Genomic DNA, 21,461 nt, shown 5'->3' with positions numbered 1-21,461 from the left:
TCACTGATCACACCATTAGGTCGAACGCTGGGATTGATACTTAGGACGAACGCTATTTCACCGAAAGCACTTTAAGAACGAACGCTAAGATTGATACTTAGGACGAACGCTATTTCACCGAAAGCACTTTAAGAACGAACGCTAAGATTGATACTTAGGACGAACGCTATTTCACCGAAAGCACTTTAAGAACGAACGCTAAGATTGATACTTAGGCCGAACGCTATTTCACCGAAAGCACTTTAAGAACGAACGCTAAGATTGATACTTAGGCCGAACGCTGGGATCGAGTACTTAGGCCGAACGCTATTTTATCGAACACCATATTGGACGAACGCTAAATCCGAATCCTAAAAGAACGAACGCTACAATTTCTAGTACACTAAGACCGAACGTTCATGATCCAACCTTACGAATATCAATTTACAACCGAACGTTCCAGATCTAAATTAAGGATTCTGAATTTAAAACCGAACGCACACTAATACATCAAAACCGAACGTTCAAGATTAAATCTTAAGAATACTACTTAAGATCGAACACTGAAATAGAGAACTTAGACCGAACGCTGAGATCTAGTACTTGGGCCGAACGCTATGAGATTAAACGCTACAGGGTCGAACACTAAACCATTGAATACCCTATTGAATTAAACACTATTTGACCTAGCGCTTAAATATCAAGGCCGAACACCATATGGACGAACGTTTAAGATTGGAAATCGAATTAAGACCGAACGCTCACAATCAGATTGAAACCAAGACCGAACGCTCAAAATGAGAATTTAAACTACAACCGAATGCTCAACAGAATAAGACCGAACGCTGACTATTTACACATACAGAAACAAAATCTACTAAGACCGAACCCTAATATCATTAAAACTCAACAAGGACGAACGCTAACTAACTCCTACAAACCGAACGCTCAAACGGAACACTTTGGACGAACGCTTAAGCCGAACACTTCTTTGGACGAACGTTCAGCAACAGGCCGAAGACGAACGCTGAACACTCGGACGAACGCGCAAACCGAGCTACGAGGACGAACGTTCAGAACAAAAACCGAACGTTCTGAATTTGGTGCGAACGTTCAGAAAAATACCGAACGTTCATAATTTGGCCGACCCCTAAATGGTCGAACCCCATTTTTGGACGAACGTGTTTCTGCAGAATTCTGCAGAATCACATCTGGTTTTCCAGAAACCCAGTAACTCCAATTTCATCTCTAAATCCTCATATTTGCATCAAATACAATCTATTACAACAATTAAACAAAAGATCTAGCTCCCCTTACCTCTTGAAGATCTCCTTGAATCACTTCCAACTCCCAAAATTTCTCCTCTTCTTCTCTCCCAGAACTTCCAGCAACTCTTCAACTCTTCCAAATGCACCACCAAAGTCTCCTTGCAGCTTCAACAGCAGCTCACCTCACCTTTCTCTCAGTTTTGCAGCAAGGAATCCCCTTCCCAAAACTGAATCCCGACCCTACTCTTTATTCTCCCAGTTGCCTCCCCTTCTCTCCCCTTCTTCTTCTCTTTCCTTTCTTGTTTTTCTTTCTTTTGTTTTTAAGGGGAAGCAACGTTTGCTGTCCCTTGTGGCAGCGCTCGTTGCTTCCTCCCTTGTCTTCTATTTTTTTTTTTTTTTTTTTTTTTTAAACGATTCTTTACATATTTCATTATAAAAATATTGTTGTATTGTTTTACTATTATCTAGTAAAAGTAAAATATTGGACAACAGAACACACGAAAGAAAGTGATAACACATCAGGGGAAGCAACACTTCATTTATTTAAACAATCAAATCTAATAATCCTGAGTTGTATTAGATTATGAAAAGTAGGAAGTAAAAAAAGGAAAAAAAAAGATATTGTTTAAATAAACTAAAAAAAGTAAAGTAAATTTATTTATTATCATAATAAAAACTATAAATATTAATAAAATATTTCATAATTATAATAAAAAGGCATAAACATTTAATCATCTTTTAAATATTTATTATTTAAATTCTCACAATTTCAAAAAAGCTCCACCAAAGAAATTATATCTATTTTTGGTAGAGTAAGAGAAGGAAAAGTAGGGTTTTCTAAGTACCCTTTTCCTTTTTATTGAGCAATCCATGATTCTCTAATTACCATGCACATATGATGCCTACTCTTTAACTACTTTCCTTGATTTTCACTAAACATTTTTTTCTTCCAGCCATGCATAACCTCTTACACTAACATTTGTTGGTGGTTTGAATGTTACTGAATCTCAAATCTTTAATTAAAATATCATATTCAAGATTTATATGAAAATTCAATAAATTTCATATTAGATAAAAATAAAAAAAAAAGTAAAGATCATATAATATAAGATAAAGACTCATTAACTGTTTTATGATTTTGAATTAAAAATAATATCAATTTTTTATATGACTGAATTCAAATCTAATGTGGTATCTTTTAAATAAATTTTCTTTCTCAATAAACTTAAAAAGAAAAAAAAAATTACTAAACAAAATATCAGTTATTAGCCAAATAAAATATGAGTGACTATCATTTTACAGTTTTCTCCTTCGTCATAAATAAATTTTAAATTTATTTCACTTTTATAAAACTAATTCATAGAATGAGATTTACATTTTTAAACCATCCAAAACAAAGAAACATAGCACACGTGCCAAAGCACTACAAATTTGACAGTGAAGAATCGATGGAAAAAAAAATCATTAGGCTTCCTAACCTGTTCCCAAAGGCACTGGCATAAAACTAAAGTAAGAAAAGGAAAATAAAAAGAAAAATATAAATAGGAGGCTAAGGACAGAAGAAGTAGTAACCAGAAAGGAATAATAGACATTACCCCAGTAACAAGTAAGCTTTATAAAAGCCTACCATCTGCAAGCCATGTGCCAAAAGTATATACAAAAGCAATAAAAACATGCACTCAACTCCATACCCTTTTATCCTTCTTTAACTTTTCCACCTTCTATTATTTTCTCACTTATAAGGTACCCTTACAGCTCTGCAATCTCTGCACACAGATCATCATCATCAACCTATTTCTGGTTAACATGTGATCTCTCCCTACATATTAAAGCTACCAGTTTCCTGTAACCTTTAAAATAACCCAACTTTATTCATATTTAATGCTTAATATTCTTCATCAAGTAAGAATGTGTCACTTTCCTTATTATACTTTATCCCATCCTAATAATGCACCCTACTCCACCTTTCTGCATTGCCATATTAATATCAGTGAACCACATTTCACTTGTGAAATTCGAAAACTCAAATGGGGTTCACTGGGGAATTGGTAAGAGGTGTCTTCTCCAAAAATCGTTCTGATGGGTCGCATGAAACCAAAGTGGGTATCTCAAAGCTCCATTCTTTAGCTTCTTTCTTCTCTATTTACTACTTGTTTTAATTTTACTTTATATGCATAGTAGAAAAAACATGGTACCACAATTCTTTTAGCTCAGTTTACATTCCAATAGTGTTGTTATCATTCATTGGTCTTGGTGTCACAGTAATGTCCACTGTTTATTTCATTAACCAGCTTTGAATTATGACATGCCAGCAGGTGAAACGCAGTAGTGCTGAAAATAGAAGATGGTTATCTGTTAGGTCGTACTTGTGTGGCGATGAGTTCAATTCAGTCCTTGCAGAGAATGATTCAGCTTCAGTTAAGAGCACTGAAGTCACGGTTTCCCAGTCCATTTTGGAAGACTTGAATGATAAAGGAGACACCGATAGTGAAGAAACTGTGGAGAATGTAACACAGAAAAGGCCAAATTCAGACTCCAAATCATTGACTGAGGAAGAAGCAGCAATTCTTATTCAATCAGCATTTAGAGGCTTCCTGGTAAACTCACCAAAGTTTATTTACATCAATCTTCTTATTCACACAGAGAATATCTTTGTCTATGCAAAAATTGTACTGAAGGAAATATCCTTAGCAGTTGTTTGTGAAGAAATTCACATGATCAATCCTTTGTTTATGCATTGATCATAGCATATAATGTTGACATCAGTAGTATGATGCATTGCAGTTGAGGCGTCAAAATGGAGAAATCAGATCAGAAACAGGAAAAGAGGAGTTCAATTTAGTAACAGAAAGTCCTGATAGAAAGTCCTTGGGCACATCAGTTGAAGTCCAAACTGCAAACTCCATTGAAGTTTTCTCGGTTGAAGGAGAAGAAAAAGGCCTTTGCCACCGAATTCAGCGCAGGACCAGAACTCAAGTAATAAAGCAAAAGGTATAACACAAGCTAATGATGCGTTGTCAACTAGCCTCCCTGGTTTTGGTTAAAAGAGAAAATGAAAACTAAGATGCTCATGAGAATGAATTCAGAAGAAAAGGACAAAGAAATTAGAGAAAATTAGCATTTTAAGACATCTTTCCCGCATATTATAAACTGCAGATGACTAACAAAAAGAGAGGCTAATATAATATCATATCCTTTATTTTTTCTTCTACAGAAAAGAAAACAAAAACAAAAACTTGATAAAAGGGAATAACGAAGATGACATGTTAACATGATAAATCATCCTTTATGTTAATTTGAGCTGCAGCTAAAGCAAGCAAGGTTGGTTCATTTTACATACATGACACATAGTTGGAACATTTCTAAGAGTGTTAAATTTACTTGGGACCCGTTGAATTGGCCATAATTTGAAACCAATAAAAATTCTGTTATGCTGCAAAATAACACAAGGCATTTTCAGGAAGACTGGGATGACAGCACTGTAAGTAGTTATGTTTCAAAAATGAGGATGCAGAGTAGAATGGAGGCATCAACCAGAAGAGAAAGAGCACTGGCATATGCTTTCTCACAACAGGTAAACACTAAAGACTAAATAGCACATGCACTGGTGTATTTAACATTATCATTCAATTACAAGCAACCTTGTATTATAAGTTTGTTTGACTTTACAACAATTAACTTAAAAGTCGTACAATCAGTGAGTTCTTATTACATTGACAATGCACACAATCAAATGTGGATAAAGGACAAACATGGCTGACAGCAAAATACTGATCCTGGTTGTTGCAGCTAAGAATCTGTTCAAAGAGAAAATTAACAAAACACAACAGCTTGGAGTCAAATATGAGTTGGAGCTGGCTTGAGAGATGGATGGCAACACGCCTTCCAGAGACTTCATCAGTTGAAAGCCATGCCATGAAGCAATATGAACCTTCTAATTGTAATCACAAATTCACAATCATGACAAGATTTTTAGATGCTGCTGGGGAAGAAAAGGAGAGCTGCGGATCAAATGAGGTGCCCCTTCATTTTGATAACTATTCAATCAATTCAGAAGAAGAAAAAGTTAGCTTCAAACCCCACACAGCAAAGACCAACTTCAAGGCTAGGAGAACCGTTTCAAGACGGAAAACAGTGCCAAGTTATCAATTCCATGAAGAGCAGCAGCCAAAGGTCAGAAATTTTCATTATTTCTCATGCCATCCAAGCCAAGCATAAACTGAAATTTTCATTTGTATTCCTTCCTTACAAAGATAAAAATGACACTAAACAAATAAGTTGACAAATATAGATGAATAAACTGAAATTTTGTTTAATATAGCAGCACTTTAGACTTTCAACTTCAAGAAACAAAATAATGATTCATTAACCTTTCTAAATACAATGTCATGATCACCAAAGATATGATATGAATGCATGAGAATGTTGCTTGTGTATCTTTACCATCTCCTAAAAATATAGATTTTTAATGCTTTCACAGGTAAGCAAGAGAGATGGTTGGGGAAATGCTAGCAAGGATGTTAAGCCAAAACAAAAGCAAGCGGGAAGCAGGACAGAGATTACATTAAGCTCCTCGAAAGCTTCTAATGTGTAACTTGTAATAAAATAAACTCTGATATTATGTTTCTGGTACTATATTGAGATGTAGTGGTTGGACTCTCTTGTAGATTCTTGATTCCATAATCTTATGTGTACATTGTACATAATGACAAGTGCAGGATTGAGATGGTTGCTTTGATTGATATTGTTTTCCAGAATTTCATCCATTATTTAGTTGTAAGAAATCAATGCAGTCACAATTAGTTGCGGAACAGTAGTTGTTATTTTATTATAACTGAGACATGAAAATACTCATTATTAAGATTCAACCATATATGTTTCGTAGAAACCAATGTGTGTTGGTTTAATAGAAAGATTCTGAATATCTTAAGCACATGATTAGGTTAAAAAAGCCTCCAAAAATGTCTCCATCATTTCCCACACGTGGCAAAAGTAAACGGCACGTGATTGACGTGTATGAAATTAGGTTGGGATGATCTCAGAAAGCAAAAAATGACAGCATCGATTATAAATACCAGACCTAAGATAATCCCTAACGTTGACCCTCTAGAAGAAAATTAATCATGAATCTTAGATAATGTAGCCCCTTTAGCAATAGCTAATCAATTTGTCAATAGTTTCTTTATATATATTTGAGCATGGAAACAAGTGATTATCACTTGTATATTCTTGGAGCCTTTCATGAAGTATACTTCCTAAGTATAGCAGGGCAAATGTACTGGTGAAAAAAGAGTAAACATTAAAGGCTAATCACATTCAAATCCTTTATGTTTATGTCACAAACATGGAAGATACTTCTTGCAAATCAAGAACCAAATAAAATTAGTTTTATAAGGAAACTAACCAATGTTTAAAAAATAATAATCATAATTCAAAGTGATGATATCATAGCATCAGACTATATTGAAAACACCATTAACGTGATGGTTATAGACAAGTTCAGCACAACTCAAGTTTGACTTAAAAAGAAGTATGTTGGTCATATATATAAATTTTGAACCGTGAGAATCAGATTATCATAGAATTATTTTAGTTTAATTAATAATTTTTAATTGAATTCTTAAACATAATAATATGTATTAAATGCTCAGAATAATTCTAAACTATTTTGAACATAATCAGTTTCTTGGAAATTAGCTTTTTGGTTAGAAAATTATACCACACTTTTTTTTTATGTAAATAAACAAATAATATCTTTTAGAATTTGTCGGCATTTTTTTATTTTCAATTTGGTGAACTCCAAATCAGAATGGGCAAATCGGACTTTTCAGTCCATGAACAGTGTGTTCTGAGTCCTTGGAAGATTTCTCCGTGTACGACTTTCTCAATGTTATCTTTGTCTTTGCAACAGATGATCAAATCCAATTTTCGAAAACGAATCACAATGACACCTTTCCTTGTTCTGCTTCTACTAGCCTCTTCCTTGAATCATGGGTATGCTCAATTTCATCCCAAAAACGAAGCTTTTATATCCCTGTCGATTACCCAAAACGGCCTTGACTTTATGAAGGAGTTGCTGGTAAATAAGGCAATTTCCTCACTTATCCCACTTCAGTTGCCGAATATTGAAAAGACTTCGAAAATCCCAGTTGTGGGTAATGTTTACATGGTGCTCTCCAACATCACAATTTATCATATATATGTTCCTTCCTCAAGTGTCAAGCCAGGGGAGACTGGAATTTCCATTACAGCTTCTGGGGTTACTTGTGATTTGAGCATGAATTGGTATTATTCTTACAGCACATGGCTTGTGCCTGTTGAGATCTCTGACAGAGGTAGAGCAGAAGTTCAGGTAAGAAATTGATCCTTTGTTTTTGTTTGTAACTTTATATATAGCGATAATTTAATTGTAATGCACTTTAAATGTTATTAATGCTGTCGTAAAGTTATAGATTGTGCTGTTAAGTTTGTTGGCTTTCGTAACAATTATATTGAAAGTTATATATCTATGATGGTTTCTGATTAGTTGACAATTAAATGCATATATATGTGCAATTATGTTGTTTGAAGTGCCAAAATTGTGTTGTTAGCTCTTATTTGAAACATAGTCTCTCTAAGGGGGGCGGAAGGGAGTTCTTTGGTTCACTTGTTGCTCGTTATTTGGAATTTAAAGGGGTTTTGTTGGAAATGGGATTCTTGATAACTAATTTTCTGTGTGCCTTGTGATTTGAAGGATGCTTTGTCATTTTCTGTTGCGTGTTTCGGTATCCAGCAATGTTAACCTGTTTAATTATAAACTGTGCAACGGCATGCAGTATGGAATTTCTGTGGTACCCTTGCTTTACTTATTTTATGAGAAGTTTATATTCTTATATTGGTATATGGTTATTCTTGTTTGCATGGACTTAAAATGATATATATTTTTTACTGTTATTTCTGTTTCTATCTGTTCTTCACGGCTGTAATCAGAAAGGAATTTGATTAGTGCTACTGCTGGAAAGGTTAAAAGCATGGAAGTTGGACTTACATTGGGTTTGGAGAATCAGGAAGGGTCTTTGAAGCTGAAACTCAAGGACTGCGGGTCTAATGTTAAAGATATTTCAATAAAATTGGATGGAGGTGCATCTTGGCTTTATCAAGGGTATGGAAATATCCATTTTAGATTCTACCTCAAAGGAACATATCTTTTGTAGCACTATAGAACTTGTGCTGCTAGCTGCTTATCCTTCCTCTTTTAAGCGTAGATGCCTTGGTGCATGTTTACTTTTAAAATATTTATTTTTTATTTTCATCTTCTTTTTGAAAACAGAAAACTAAATCAAAATGTGGTGCATTTTGTAATTATAGCGAAAATAAGAAATGGAAACAGAAAACATTTACTCAAAAAACTGCCCCTTACTTTTTCCAAATTAATGTTTGGGTTCCATAATTTCAGTATATACAAGTTTTCCCGTGTCAGCACTTATACATTATTTGTTTATCTAGAAAAGCCATAACCAACCACTTTGTTATAAGGTTATATTTTAGTACTTACCAGTTACACCCTCTACTAGTATGCAGCACCACCAATACCAAGCAGTCTCACTGGACAAAGATAACACTAGGGATAGAGTAAACCTCATGGTAAAATGGCCAACCCCATTGTATAGTATCTACTATACTGTACTTAGCTTTTTGGTGCTCAAGTAGGTATGCCATATTCTAGGCATATTGAATCAATGTGAGGCTTGACCTAACCGTGTAAAATGTCTAGCCCTATCAGATAAAGAGGTACTCCAAGAAAGCTCATTGTTTTCCCTCTTGTAATAAAACAGGTCCTAAACCTTTTTTTCTGAAGCATCTGTCTCAGTAATTAGGTTTGGTGAAGTTGGGGACTGCTAAGTAGGCAGTGTTACCATGATAACATTTTTAAGATGCTCGAACACTTCTTGTGCTTCCTTTTTTCCATGGAATCTATCTTTCTTTGTATGCTAATCCAATTGTTTGGCGATTTTGCCATAATTTCTGCAAATTGTGTAGTGTCCTGTCATGCCAAGGAACCCCTCTATCCTTGGATGTCTCTCTAACCACTTGACCTCCAACATCTTCAGATCAGTAGCAATTCTGTTTCCAGAGCTTATGTATCCCAAATACTCCAAAAGAAGCCGTCCAAGACTCTAATTTTTCTTGTTCACCTTTAAAGTATGTTGTTGCAATATTTGCTGAACCTGCCACAAATGAATGACATGTATCTTCATGTTGTGTCTGCAAACCAAAATGTCATCGAAGACAACAGGTGTATAGTTCCTCAACAATGGTTTGATAATTTCATTCGTGAAGAACCAAAAGAAGAGGGGTTTCTTTGAGTCCAAAAGGTGTTGTGTATGAAAGGTGGTCTTCTCAATATCCTTTTTCCACTTTCTAATTTGATGTTAACCTGGCTTTAGATCCAATTTGGAAAGCACCTGATCTCTCCCAAAACCTCTATGACAAGGATTTGAAACTTCCAAATAAGCTCATGCCAGACATTGCTGCCATTACATGAAGATTTTATTAAAAAATAAAAAAGAATAAGGAAAGAAAAACATGGTGGGAAACAAGGATCGGAAACTTGCTGAGTATTGAGTTTATTCAAAGCCTTGTAGTCCATACAAAATCTTGGTCCTTCATCCTTTTTCTTAACTAACATAGTCGAGTTGGATAAGAGTTAATATTATGTTCGACTAAACCTGTTCCATACATTTCCTTAACTAGTAAATTTCTGACTTTTGATAACGGGGGATAATTAAATGGTTTAATATTTGGAATGGTGGTTCCTTCTTTGAGGTGAGTATCATGCTAATGCTTCTATTCTAGTAGGAAGCAAACCTAATGATGCTTCATAAAGATCCTCAAATTAGTGTAGAACCTCTGCAACAACTGTTAGAAATCTCCTCTTTACCTCCAGCAGGCTCAGTTATGGAATGGAAACCAATCTCAAAATTATGTCCCTAGTCTTGTAAAACATTTACATAGACATAAGTGATGCTACTGACCTAGTCAATAGAGGTTATCCTATGAGTACTTCATCCTATCCAACAACCTTCATCTTCGCTGTCAAGTTTTCAAAATGACTCTTATTTTGCCCAAACCTTCTAATGAGTTCAGACCCAACACAACATCACCTTCACCAAGTCTAAATAGAAAGAAGTTTTGGTGGATTTGCATACTTCCTAGTGTGATTCACAGCGTACATCCTTGCATCATGGCTTACACCCATTCCCTACTTTTACAAAATAAGAGGGTTTTCTATTATGGGGAGTTTCAATTCTTCTACCAACTTAGTGAATACGAAATTGTGCTTAGCACCACAATCTACTAATACTACTACCTGGAAATGCTCTAATTAAATGCCATAATACTGTGCATAGAAAATTCACAATTGTGATTTCTTCCCACTGAACATTCCCCACTCCATCTCCATCTCCTTTTTTAGTTTCCAAATTTTTCCAGCTAGCCTATGGAATAATATGGTGAATATACACAGTATGTTGTTGTAGTTAATGTTTTATGAAATATTGCTTTTTGAAGTTTTCCAGCATATTTAGTTTCATCCTCTATTCACACATATTCCGTTGTCAACTTTATCTGGCAAAAATTTATTTTATGGTTTTTTGACTTTTAATTTTTCTTCCTATCTAACAGGGTAGTTGATGCCTTTGAAGAGAAAATTGGTTCAGCAGTTGAAAATGCCATCACCAAGAAACTTACAAAAGGGATTTCTAGACTAGACTCATATTTGGAAAGTCTTCCAAAGGAAGTCCCAGTTGATGACCACACTTCTCTGAATGTAACTTTTGTGAATGATGTTTTATTAAGTGATTCATCTGTTGGATTTGAAACCAATGGGTTATTTATAGAAAGAAATCCTTCCGTACCAATTCTTGACCTCTACCACAATAACTTGAAACTTCCAATTCTATGCACAAATTCATCAAAAATGGTAGGAATCACTTTAGATGAGGCTGTTTTTAACTCCGCATCAGCCTTATATTATGATGTAAGTTTAGATGTTTGGTTGTGATATTAAATCATATTTTCTTAAAATATTCTTCTTTTTTTATCATTGGATTGGCATCAAAGAAATTGCTTACACTCTTCAGGCAAAATTTATGCACTGGATCGTAGACCAAATACCAGATCAATCTCTATTGAACACTGCAGGATGGAGATTTATTATTCCCCAGCTATACAAGAAATACCCAAATCATGACATGAACTTCAATATATCTTTATCTTCTCCTCCAGTTGTGGAGATATCAAATCAGAAAGCAGGTGCCATCACAATTGTAGACATGACAATTGATGTTTTGGAAGAAGACAAAGTAATACCGGTGGCATGCATATCATTGGTAAGATCATTAGCATTAAATTAAATACCTTTATCGCCATATTTTATCTGTGTATTTTTATTCGTCACCATTCTATATTACTTGGATGCTACTAAATATTATTTCATGATAAGTTCTATGGGCTGCTATGTATTAAAATCAGTTCAGCATACAATGAAAGCTATTAGATGAGTCATTTTTCTATTCTAAAAGCTCAATCGTACAACTTTTAGCAGTTCTCTTTTATAATTTTTATTTTCTATAAAAGGAAGCTAATCCATAGCAACCTTGTTATAGTGCTGTCATTTATCTTTGAATCTTGCTAATCAATCTTCCTGCCCAATGGATTGGTTTGTCAGTCAACAGTGCTGGGATGTTTTTGGCTGCAGCTATTAGTGTTTGCCCTGTATGTCAGACTAATGAATATTCTAGTTTAAAGGATTTCTATCAATGATTGCTTTAACTACAACAATATTTTTTATTGATTCAACTACAAATATAACGACTATTTGGTAAGAAATACATACATTTTTGTTTCCTATACCTCGCTAGCATCAAGAAAGGCTGAGTTTAAAGAACCAACTATTGAACCAGCTTAACTTGGTAGTGATTTTGGAACTGATTGTTAATCAATGAATTACTAAAGTCTTATATTAGATAGCTTTATTAGTACTAATAAGGTACTATGTTTTTGTGTATCTGTGCACGGAATATATTTTAGCCAGATACTATGTATCTATTCAACCACTGGTGGACAGGTGACACATAATTAAAGAATAGTCAGTTTAAAAATAATTAAAGCCAAGATTGAGTAGTAAACTATGTTGGAATATTAGAAATCTCAATGTTTGGGAATCTTATGATATTAGTGATCTCATTGGAGCTGCATTCAGCATATATACTAGTTATAGAATTATTAAAAACAAATGGGTAGTCATATTTTCATCACATGCCAATTATTCAGAATCCTTTCTCTCCTTTTCCCTCTAACCATCATTAATAATGGCATTTAAGCAGGGCCACCCTTCATGACCAAATCCTGTGACTAACAGCTGCTGAGGTCCTTGTTTGTTTTTATAAATATATTGATTCGTTACATGGATGACCATTATTGCTATATTACATCCTGTTTCCACAGGTAATTCAAGCTACAGGTGCGCTCAAAATCAGTGGAAACAACCTCGTTGGTGATATCAGATTGAATGACTTTCAAATGTCATTGAAATGGAGCAAAATTGGCAACCTGCGGATGTACCTCATTCAGGTGCCTTTATGTTGTATATGACGCATAACAGTGACTGACTGAAAATTGAATTTTATAACGCCTCATTGATAAAGGGTGTGATGTGATTTCCTACTGCAGCCAGTTGTGTGGACGCTCATTGAAACTGTCTTCTTGCCGCATGCCAATACACGTCTAAATAAAGGGTTACCTTTGCCCATCATTCATGGCTTCATCTTACAAAATGCAGAGATTATCTTGTCAACTTCAAGACTTGCAGTTTGCAGTGATGTAGCATTTACAGAATCAAACAAACGTTTCTCCTATTTCATTCAGTAGAGGAAGAGTGTGTTGTTAATATTCGCGGATTGTAAATATGTCAAACCAGAAATCAAGATTATACTTCTACCTGTGCAATCTTGTTTGTTTTGTTAATTGCTAGGAAATGAAAGTAGAAAATAGGTTTATTGCAATAAATTCACACGGATCAATACAACACAGTCTTAAAATTATGTGAAAGCAATGGATTTTCGTAACTCTCTTTATCTTGTGACATTAGATTCAAGAATTTTAACAGTTTTGTATTCCAATGATAGAAAAAACTTAACGTGTTATGCTTCTTTATTAGCTTTTATTTAGTAAAAACATTTGAGCTTAAAACACAAATCATATTTACTTAATTCTCACTGAAATCTATTTTTAATTAAAAAAGTAAAAATAGAATCGAATTAAAAAACTGTCAAAATATGACAGGCCTAACTTTACTATTAAACAATGATAATAAAATTATAAAAATTAATAAAATTGATTTATTTTTACATATGTTTTTTTTTTATAGACACATCTTTCATAATTTTATTTTTTAATAAATTTTTAGTTTGATCTTTATTATAATAATTAGTTTTTCACTCTGTTTTTTTTATTATCATGAGTAAAATAAAAGTGGAGACTCATGTTTCCCCAAGGAAATTATAATATGATATCAACCCACAGAAGTATTAGAATCCATTTTGTCAAATTTTGGATAAAGAAATAGCAATAAAACCTGAAAGTCGAAACGGCAGTGTTTAGCAAGTTAACCTTATCTTCGAATTCCATCACCAATGTCCCTGTGGTTGATTTATATAGACACCCACCAACGTCTGTAAAACCCAGATTAAACCCTCTTTTTTCAGTCCCTCTTTCTATCCATCACCGTTCAAATTCATAAGCAACAATGCATATTTCTCTTAGCAACTTAGCCTTCAAGACCCCTCAACACTTTCCACTGCACCACCCCATTCTCCCTCCAAAGCCACTGCACCACCAAGTTTCAACGCAAAGCCATATCAATGTGCTGAAAGGGTCGGGGTATTTGTCTGAAATCAGCAAAAAAATTGATCACGAAGAGCAGTACCGTATAGCCCGGTCGCAGGTGAACCGGAAAGTTCTGGAATTGGAAGGTTATTCCATTGAGGGTATTTCAGTTGGAGGCCAAGAGACATGTATCATTATCCCTGAATTCAAGAGCACTTTTGATATTGGGAGGTGCCCTAGTAGAGCTATTAATCAAAATTTCCTTTTCATTACTCATGCTCATCTTGACCACATTGTAAGGTTCTCTCCACTTTTGTCACCAATAACTTTCTATGGGAGAAAGGATAAATTTCATATGCTCTCTGTTAGCTTAATAGATTGTATGGAAAGGCCAATTCATACTTTATTAGCGTGGCCAGAAGGTTGTTTGTTATGAAAAAATATGAGTTTTATTCTGTTTTAAGTTTATATAGGAGATTGTGAAAACAGAGAATAAAAAAAACTTATTTTTATAGTTTCTTATATAAACTTTTGAAAATTGAAAATAAAGTAAAAACTGATATTTTTTTTAATTAAAGTCTTCTCTGTTAGAACTTAGGCCTATATGTGTTGATGGCAAGGACTAATGTTGATGGCATATACAGGCTGTGTTTGAATAAGTTCTCAGTCACATTGAATGTGCATCTAATGTGAGAGGAGGTTTGGGTTCAACATGCACTGGAAAATGGAATTTTTCTAAACCAAACACATTCTAAAAACAACTTACACAAAGATTGCCTTTTTTTTCTTCGTTTTCACTGATCCCTGTGGGTCCTGCTTGTGATTTGTAAGTTTCTTTGTAAATGTGCGATTGCATCCTAGTAGTTTCTTTGTAAGTTTTATTTGTTCTATGTATCGTGTACTTTGGATGTTAACTGTACATTTGGGATAAGTGTGCTATAATGTTGAATGATTTAGGGAGGGCTGCCAATGTATGTAGCTAGCCGTGGTTTGTTCAATTTAAAACCTCCCACTATCTTTGTGCCTCCTTGCATCAAAGAGGATGTTGAGAAGCTGCTTGATATTCACAGAACAATGGGCCAGGTTGAATTGAATGCTGAAGTGGTTGCCTTGGATGTGGGTATGTGTCATTTGTCTGTTGTTAATGATGAGGAGATAACTTCAAGGAAATGATATGCAAAGTTTCATTTCAGGGGAGACATATGAGATACGGAATAACCTTGTTGTCCGACCATTCAGAACACAACATGTTATACCTAGCCAGGTATCTTTCAACCAACCATTCTGTAGCCATTTTCTTTTAACTGAAGGGCATGTTATATCAGTGCTGGAAGTTAACTCGTTCTGTGTACTAAAATTGTTGAACAAAGACTTTGGCACAAAAATTAACGGATTTTGGCTTAGCACATTTTTGTTTTTGTCTACAGTATTGTCTTCTGTTTCTTGATATTTCAGTTTGAAATTGTGTGAAGACTTGCGGTCTTGTATCACAACACCTTTATCTGCTGAAAACACGTACTTGTTTTATGCAGGGCTATGTATTCTACTCAATCAGGAAAAAATTGAGGAAACAGTATGCACACTTGAATGGGAAACAAATTGAGAAATTGAAGAAGGCTGGTGCCGAGGTTTGTGATAGCTGGAGCTCAATTTGGATCTAATCTTCTTTGATCCTTACCTTTAATGAACTCTCCTTTCTAGATTACAGACACTATATTATCTCCTGAGGTGGCCTTCACCGGTGATACAACACCAGATTTTATGCTTGAACCATGTAACTCTGATGCATTGAGAGCCAAAATTCTCATAACTGAGGTATAGTACATTCTTTTAATGGAACTTGGTACAATTATTTTGTGTCCTAGTTCACTGGACTTTGAGAATTGATAGTATGATCATTTGAAATTCTTAGAAATGGAGAATAGAAAAAAGGGTTCAGTAATCTTTGGGGTTTGTAAGATGATCCGAAGAGGGATAAAATATTGTAACTCGAATATCGTAAGTCAACTTGTAAGAGGTGTGTGCACCATCTTGAGTCTCCGTTTCTGATATACGAGTGGCTGGGAACCCTAGCTGAACAAAAGGGTCACACGAGTGTTAGGCTTTGATTTTGGGTCGGGTTGGGTTGTGTATTAGCCAACATATGGGTTGGCAAACCTAGCTTCACAAGATGGAAAGGATTGACGTGATGCACAATCCTGATATTCCGCCAACATCATGGTCTTGGCACAATCTGCCATTTGCATCAGTTCGTGGTAGTTTCTTTATTCACAGGATCATTCAAGTTTGCGAGTTTACTCGGGATTTTGACAGCATTGCAGGAATCAAGTATGGGACAATGTGTAAAATGTGTATGTAATAAGTTTTAGCATAAAAACAACCTTCCAAGTTTCATAAATGACTTAACTGTTCCTTAACTAATTCTTTAAGATGATCATATTTACAACTTGATGTATTGTCATGGGAATTTTTTGTTGACTTTTTGTTTTGTGCCTGGTTAGATTGAAATCGGAAGGAATGAAAACAGATAGTGAAAAAGGCTGATATTATAATTTCTATGGTTTTCAGTTTATTGGTAAATGATGATTAAGGGGGGTTTTCTCCTTGATGGCTATACGGAAAGATTGCAGGCCTTTATTATTTCAGGTGTTTTGGTTGTGATTTTCCTGTTGGCTTTCTCCACATGTTTTTTCCTGCAGATTCTTATAGTCTTTCTTTATTGTTTTATCCTAAAGGATAAAGGAAGAATGAGGGGCAGAGATAAGGATTTTCTGCTTGCCATCCTTTTCTCTCTCATTGAAATCTCTTCATTTTTATATAATTTTTGCTTGCCTATACAACAAAACTGAAGACAGAATACGAGAATGGTGAGAGGCTACAAGAAAAAAATCCTGTTTGTCAGTTATAAATCATAATTTTTTATTTAATCTCATTTTGAACTTTGTTCTTTTCTTTCTTCCCCTTTATCGTTTATTGTTTCTTCTCGGTTCTTTCTGACACTTAACTGTGACAAGATCAATTAAAAATATTAAAGTGTAAACATTTTTTTATTGTTTATCAAAGGTTTGTCGTCCTCTTTGTTATGTTGTGTTACTAGAATTATCAGAGTCATCTAAGTTCATTTCATCGGTACTTATGGACATTGGGTATACGCTTACTTGAAAAACTAGGAGTAAAACTTTTCAAAAATTGGTGTTACCTTCCTTTGTAGTGTGCTCTTCTTTTTTGCTATCCTAATTGATCTTTTTGTTTTGTTTGCTTTGCTTATTGAAACTCTTTTAATAGGCAACTTTCCTAGATGATTCATTCAGCATAGATCATGCTCGGCAACATGGTCATACTCATTTATTTGAGGTATGTAACATGTTTCTTTCTTTCATGGCTACTCTGAACTTAGCTCGACAAATCATAGATGCAAGAAGGCCAACTTTTGCAGCTATCATGCTTGCCCTTTCTCTTTTATTTTGCTGTCACTTATGATTGAGTTGGTGTTCATGTTAGTATAGCTATAGTTATAGTCATATATATCACAATCGTTGTATTGTCAGCAGCTTTTTTTAGCCCAATGTTACAGAATAGTTAAAATAAGTACATAGCTTTTCTGGCACCAAATTGTATACCATGTTGGATTCATAAGTCAATCTTGTACCATTTGAAAATATTAAAAATAAACTAGATTCTTTATCTGCTCAGACAAATTCACACCTTTTTCTGGTGGTTGACTGATTTCAGAATTTCCTCTCTACTTCATAATATATTGTTGAATTCCTGAACAGTAAACTTATGACACTTTATGTAGATCATTGCAAATGCACAGTGGATTCGCAACAAAGCAGTTCTGTTGACTCATTTTTCACCAAGATATTCGTTAGAGGTAATGCTATATTTTTCCTTTTAGTTTTTTAACTTGCAAGTTACATTCCTCAAGTGCTCGTATTTGCATATTAGATGCAAATCTCTAATATTTGTGAATTTTCATGACCTTCATCATGGAGGGGCATACCCTCTTGCATCACATTAAATATGAATTTAATGACAAACAAAACTTAGATGCACTCCTAGAGTATTTTATATGGTGTTCTTCAATCATAATTAAAGTTTTATCTCAACAATGTGTACATGTATGAAAGGTTAGTAAATATTACTTGAATACAATGCCATTTCTGATTAGACACCAGCACCAAAGCCTCTTAAGGAATTATATCTAAGTTTTTGTTTCCATGAAGAAAAAAACCAGTGAATAAAATATGCATTTTTTGTAATTTCTCAGGATATTCGACAAGCTGCATCAAAATTGCAGTCCAGGCTGTCCGCAAAGGTGGTTCCTCTTACGGAAGGCTTCAAATCTATGTACACTTAGGAATCAACGTATATTCACTCTTCACCATTATCAGTGTATCAAATAGAGGACAAAAGTGTTCCTAGGTGTAGATTTCACAGTTTATTTCTTGTAAATTAGAGAGGTACATTTTATTTTTGAACTTGTAAGCTTTCAATTTATACCTATGTAATTTACACAGCGTTAAAGTTATTGTTTCCCCAACTTGGCTTCATATGCATATGCTTTTTTGATTGATAGGATAGAGAATTAGACCTGCTTTTGGTCTCTTATGAATTATGTAGTTTCCTTTATATATTTGGATATCTGAATTGCCTTTTGATTAAGGAAAAAAAAAGTTAATTAACCTAATTTGGTTGCTGAAAAAGAGAAAAACTACCACTTCCTCTTATGTGGCTTGTAATCAAATTCTTCTTTTGAGGCAGTAACCCCACCTAAACAAAAGGAGAAAAATTACCAAATAGTATTTTGAAATTATAAATATGGAACACAATAGTCCTTTAATAATTTTCAAACACCTTTTTCACATAGTCTCTGTTTGAAGAGAAAATCACTTATCATTAGTCCTTAGAGAATTCTTAGTGACCTGTTTTTTTTTTTGGACAGAATTAGTGTCCAAAATGATTCTTTAAAATGTTAATTTTAAATACATGAAAAAAAATACATTAAAAAGTTCTTGTATCTATGATCTTAAAAAAAGTGTTTTATTGAAAAATATTTATTTTACAGAAACTATATTGATAGAAGTATTGGAAAACTTATATTAATCATAATCTCTTCCCTTGAAAAAAAAAAAACGTAGAGTCATAATGTCTTCTTTACTTTCCAATTATCTCGGAATATATTCCAGCAGTCATTCTGTTCTTGTTCCATATAGATAAAGTACACCATTATCTCACTAAAGATAGCTTGTACGTTACTTCTTTTCTTTCTTTTCTTTTGAATTGTACCTTCTTAAAAATCATGTGTCTCATTTGTCCCCTCTGAAAGGGTACTCAAACACACAATCTAACAGAAAGAGCATGAAACTAGACATATATTTTTTGGTTGGAATTATTAATTTCGTGCATATTTGAAGAGTGTTTTTCAAACATGCTCTGCTTTTAAAACAAAACTGTGTATAATTATCTGAAATTGACTATTTTCAAATAAGCTGAGTTATGCTAGTATAATTATCTAAAATTATTTAATATCAATTTAACATAAGAAACTACATTAACTATTTTTAAATAAATAAATTGAAAAAATTTATCAAAATGAGATCAAAATAGTTATTTAACCTAATTTATATTTAAATATAATAATTATTTTAAAAGTAATAATAAGAATTATTAATCAACTGAGAATAATACACTTTTAGTTTAAAAATATTGAAAATATAAATTTTGGAACTTCCGAAATATTAAATAAAACTCATAAATGTATTCTTTTTAATAAATTTTACTCAATAATAATATATTGAATGTTTTAACTGATATTTTATACTTTATTTTAGAAAATAATATATATTTTCATCTATAAAAGAATATTCCTCAATCTACAACTAAATACAAAATTCATATTAACTAATATTTGAATGTGGATAAATCAATATAAATTTATACATAAATATTAACTAAAATAAATTCAATCAAAATCTTAACCAGACTTTATTTATTTTTTACTAACGTAAAATTAATTTGAAAGTACGTGAACAAAATTCAAACACAATAGATTATTCAAACAAGAATCATCCACTATAATTGAGGTAGTTAAAGATGATAGATATTATAGTTAGTAAGTTAATTTGGGAACATTTTTCCTACACAAGGCTGCCAGAGTTGTGTCAACATCGTATCTAAAGACTCATATTTGTGGGGGCAAAGGAACCAACTTATTCATCAATGAACAGCATCTTGGTATTTATTTGACTATGATATGTCAAACAAAATAACACATCAACAAATGGATAAACCTCTTCACAACAAGTCGGTTTATATATAATTCAATATTTTACGCAAATAATTCAAATTTTATCTCTATCCAACTATGCACATAATATTTTACTGTGACAGAAAAAATAATTCTTACATTTAATTCATTTAACTAATGTCATGTTAATTTTATATTTTTACAACCTTATAGTTTGCTTGTTTAGAAACATGATCTTTAGAATAACTATGTTAGTGTTTAAAATTCTAATTGACGACGTTATAGGTAAAGCTTATCAGCAATACTATTTGGCTTTCTCTACCTAATAAGTAACTTGTTTGATTAATGAAACAAAAATTATCTTACTCCTGCTTCAAAGCAAATTACTCTCAATCGTGGACTTGTGTAGATATATTTGTTTTAAAAAATACAAGTTTTTAATAGAATTATTAAAAAATATTATTTATCTTTTCCTATTTTTATATATGTTAAAAGACTAGTTAACTTTTGATTAAGCATTATATAAATATAAATGAAGGATAAAGGTACTGCATTAGTTTAGCTCTACTAAATATTCTAGAGGTGACACTAGCATTTTATAGAAACCAAAATTCAAATTCTGAAATAGTTTATTTTTAAGAAAAAGGTATAAACAATCCATAAAAAATAACTCTAATACATAGTGGAGGACTGTGTTATTTGAAGTTGGTCCTATATTTCTACAACTTTTATTTGTTTTAAACGTGATTATAATTTAACTGATGAAAATATAGTCATGTACATAAGTGTTCATATACTAAAAAAATCATTACAATGAAAAAAATGTTATTAAATTTATAAAGAAACATACATAAAAAATTATGTTGTATTATTTTTTAATATTAAGTGATTGTTTTGTCATCATTCTAACAATCTAATCTTTTAGCATTGAGTTTTTTTATAAGTCAATAAATTTGATTATACTACTAAGATAAAAGGAAAAACTATTCAACAACACAATAATATATATATATATATATATATATATATATATATATATATATATTATAAATAGATTACAAACACATAAAAATATATTTTAAAAATAAAAATAAAAA

General features: G+C 33.0%; 3 protein-coding genes across 6 annotated transcripts; all 3 read left to right on the top strand.

Annotated features, from left to right (window-relative positions):
* The first annotated feature begins 3,117 nt into the window (after positions 1-3,117).
* LOC108337500 (protein IQ-DOMAIN 33) lies at positions 3,118-5,989 on the top strand. Of its 2 annotated transcripts, none has more exons than XM_017574038.2 (6): positions 3,118-3,346; positions 3,560-3,844; positions 4,032-4,238; positions 4,708-4,821; positions 5,037-5,420; positions 5,728-5,989. In XM_017574038.2, the coding sequence occupies exons 1-6, from the start codon at positions 3,275-3,277 to the stop codon at positions 5,839-5,841; spliced, it is 1,176 nt and encodes a 391-aa protein (XP_017429527.1). In that variant the 5' UTR covers positions 3,118-3,274; the 3' UTR covers positions 5,842-5,989. The 2 variants fall into 2 exon arrangements, with proteins under 2 accessions (XP_017429527.1, XP_017429528.1); XM_017574039.2 differs by having other exon boundaries at positions 3,119-3,346; positions 3,563-3,844.
* A 1,061-nt stretch (positions 5,990-7,050) lies between these two features.
* LOC108336228 (putative BPI/LBP family protein At1g04970) lies at positions 7,051-13,235 on the top strand. Of its 3 annotated transcripts, none has more exons than XM_052880989.1 (6): positions 7,051-7,599; positions 8,249-8,388; positions 10,911-11,055; positions 11,369-11,617; positions 12,735-12,860; positions 12,960-13,235. In XM_052880989.1, the coding sequence occupies exons 1-6, from the start codon at positions 7,057-7,059 to the stop codon at positions 13,155-13,157; spliced, it is 1,401 nt and encodes a 466-aa protein (XP_052736949.1). In that variant the 5' UTR covers positions 7,051-7,056; the 3' UTR covers positions 13,158-13,235. The 3 variants fall into 3 exon arrangements, with proteins under 3 accessions (XP_052736949.1, XP_017428079.2, XP_052736950.1); XM_017572590.2 differs by having other exon boundaries at positions 10,911-11,265; XM_052880990.1 differs by lacking the exons at positions 12,735-12,860; positions 12,960-13,235 and adding an exon at positions 12,614-12,705 and having other exon boundaries at positions 10,911-11,265.
* A 651-nt stretch (positions 13,236-13,886) lies between these two features.
* LOC108336332 (tRNase Z TRZ2, chloroplastic) lies at positions 13,887-18,667 on the top strand. The gene is made up of 8 exons (XM_017572746.2): positions 13,887-14,409; positions 15,072-15,234; positions 15,308-15,378; positions 15,647-15,742; positions 15,816-15,929; positions 17,400-17,468; positions 17,914-17,988; positions 18,385-18,667. The coding sequence occupies exons 1-8, from the start codon at positions 14,035-14,037 to the stop codon at positions 18,472-18,474; spliced, it is 1,053 nt and encodes a 350-aa protein (XP_017428235.1). The 5' UTR covers positions 13,887-14,034; the 3' UTR covers positions 18,475-18,667.
* The last annotated feature ends 2,794 nt before the right edge of the window (positions 18,668-21,461 follow it).

The sequence above is a fragment of the Vigna angularis genome, chromosome 7 (genome assembly GCF_016808095.1).
Source record: "Vigna angularis cultivar LongXiaoDou No.4 chromosome 7, ASM1680809v1, whole genome shotgun sequence".
Classification (NCBI taxonomy): Eukaryota; Viridiplantae; Streptophyta; class Magnoliopsida; order Fabales; family Fabaceae; genus Vigna; species Vigna angularis.
The sequence above is the reverse complement of the archived record's forward strand: the minus strand, read 5'-3'. Positions and strand labels throughout refer to the sequence as shown.

Bases quoted from the DNA above. Each gene is read 5' to 3' on its own strand.
- LOC108336228 (XM_017572590.2), top strand. From the start codon at position 7,057: ATGGGCAAATCGGACTTTTCAGTCCATGAACAGTGTGTTCTGAGTCCT. The intron at 8,389-10,910 runs GTATGGAAATAT...CCTATCTAACAG, and splicing joins GCATCTTGGCTTTATCAAGG to GGTAGTTGATGCCTTTGAAG. The intron at 11,618-12,734 runs GTAAGATCATTA...CTGTTTCCACAG, and splicing joins CGGTGGCATGCATATCATTG to GTAATTCAAGCTACAGGTGC.
- LOC108337500 (XM_017574038.2), top strand. From the start codon at position 3,275: ATGGGGTTCACTGGGGAATTGGTAAGAGGTGTCTTCTCCAAAAATCGT. The intron at 3,347-3,559 runs GTGGGTATCTCA...ATGACATGCCAG, and splicing joins ATGGGTCGCATGAAACCAAA to CAGGTGAAACGCAGTAGTGC. The intron at 3,845-4,031 runs GTAAACTCACCA...GATGCATTGCAG, and splicing joins CAGCATTTAGAGGCTTCCTG to TTGAGGCGTCAAAATGGAGA.
- LOC108336332 (XM_017572746.2), top strand. From the start codon at position 14,035: ATGCATATTTCTCTTAGCAACTTAGCCTTCAAGACCCCTCAACACTTT. The intron at 15,379-15,646 runs GTATCTTTCAAC...TGTTTTATGCAG, and splicing joins AACATGTTATACCTAGCCAG to GGCTATGTATTCTACTCAAT. The intron at 15,743-15,815 runs GTTTGTGATAGC...TCTCCTTTCTAG, and splicing joins TGAAGAAGGCTGGTGCCGAG to ATTACAGACACTATATTATC.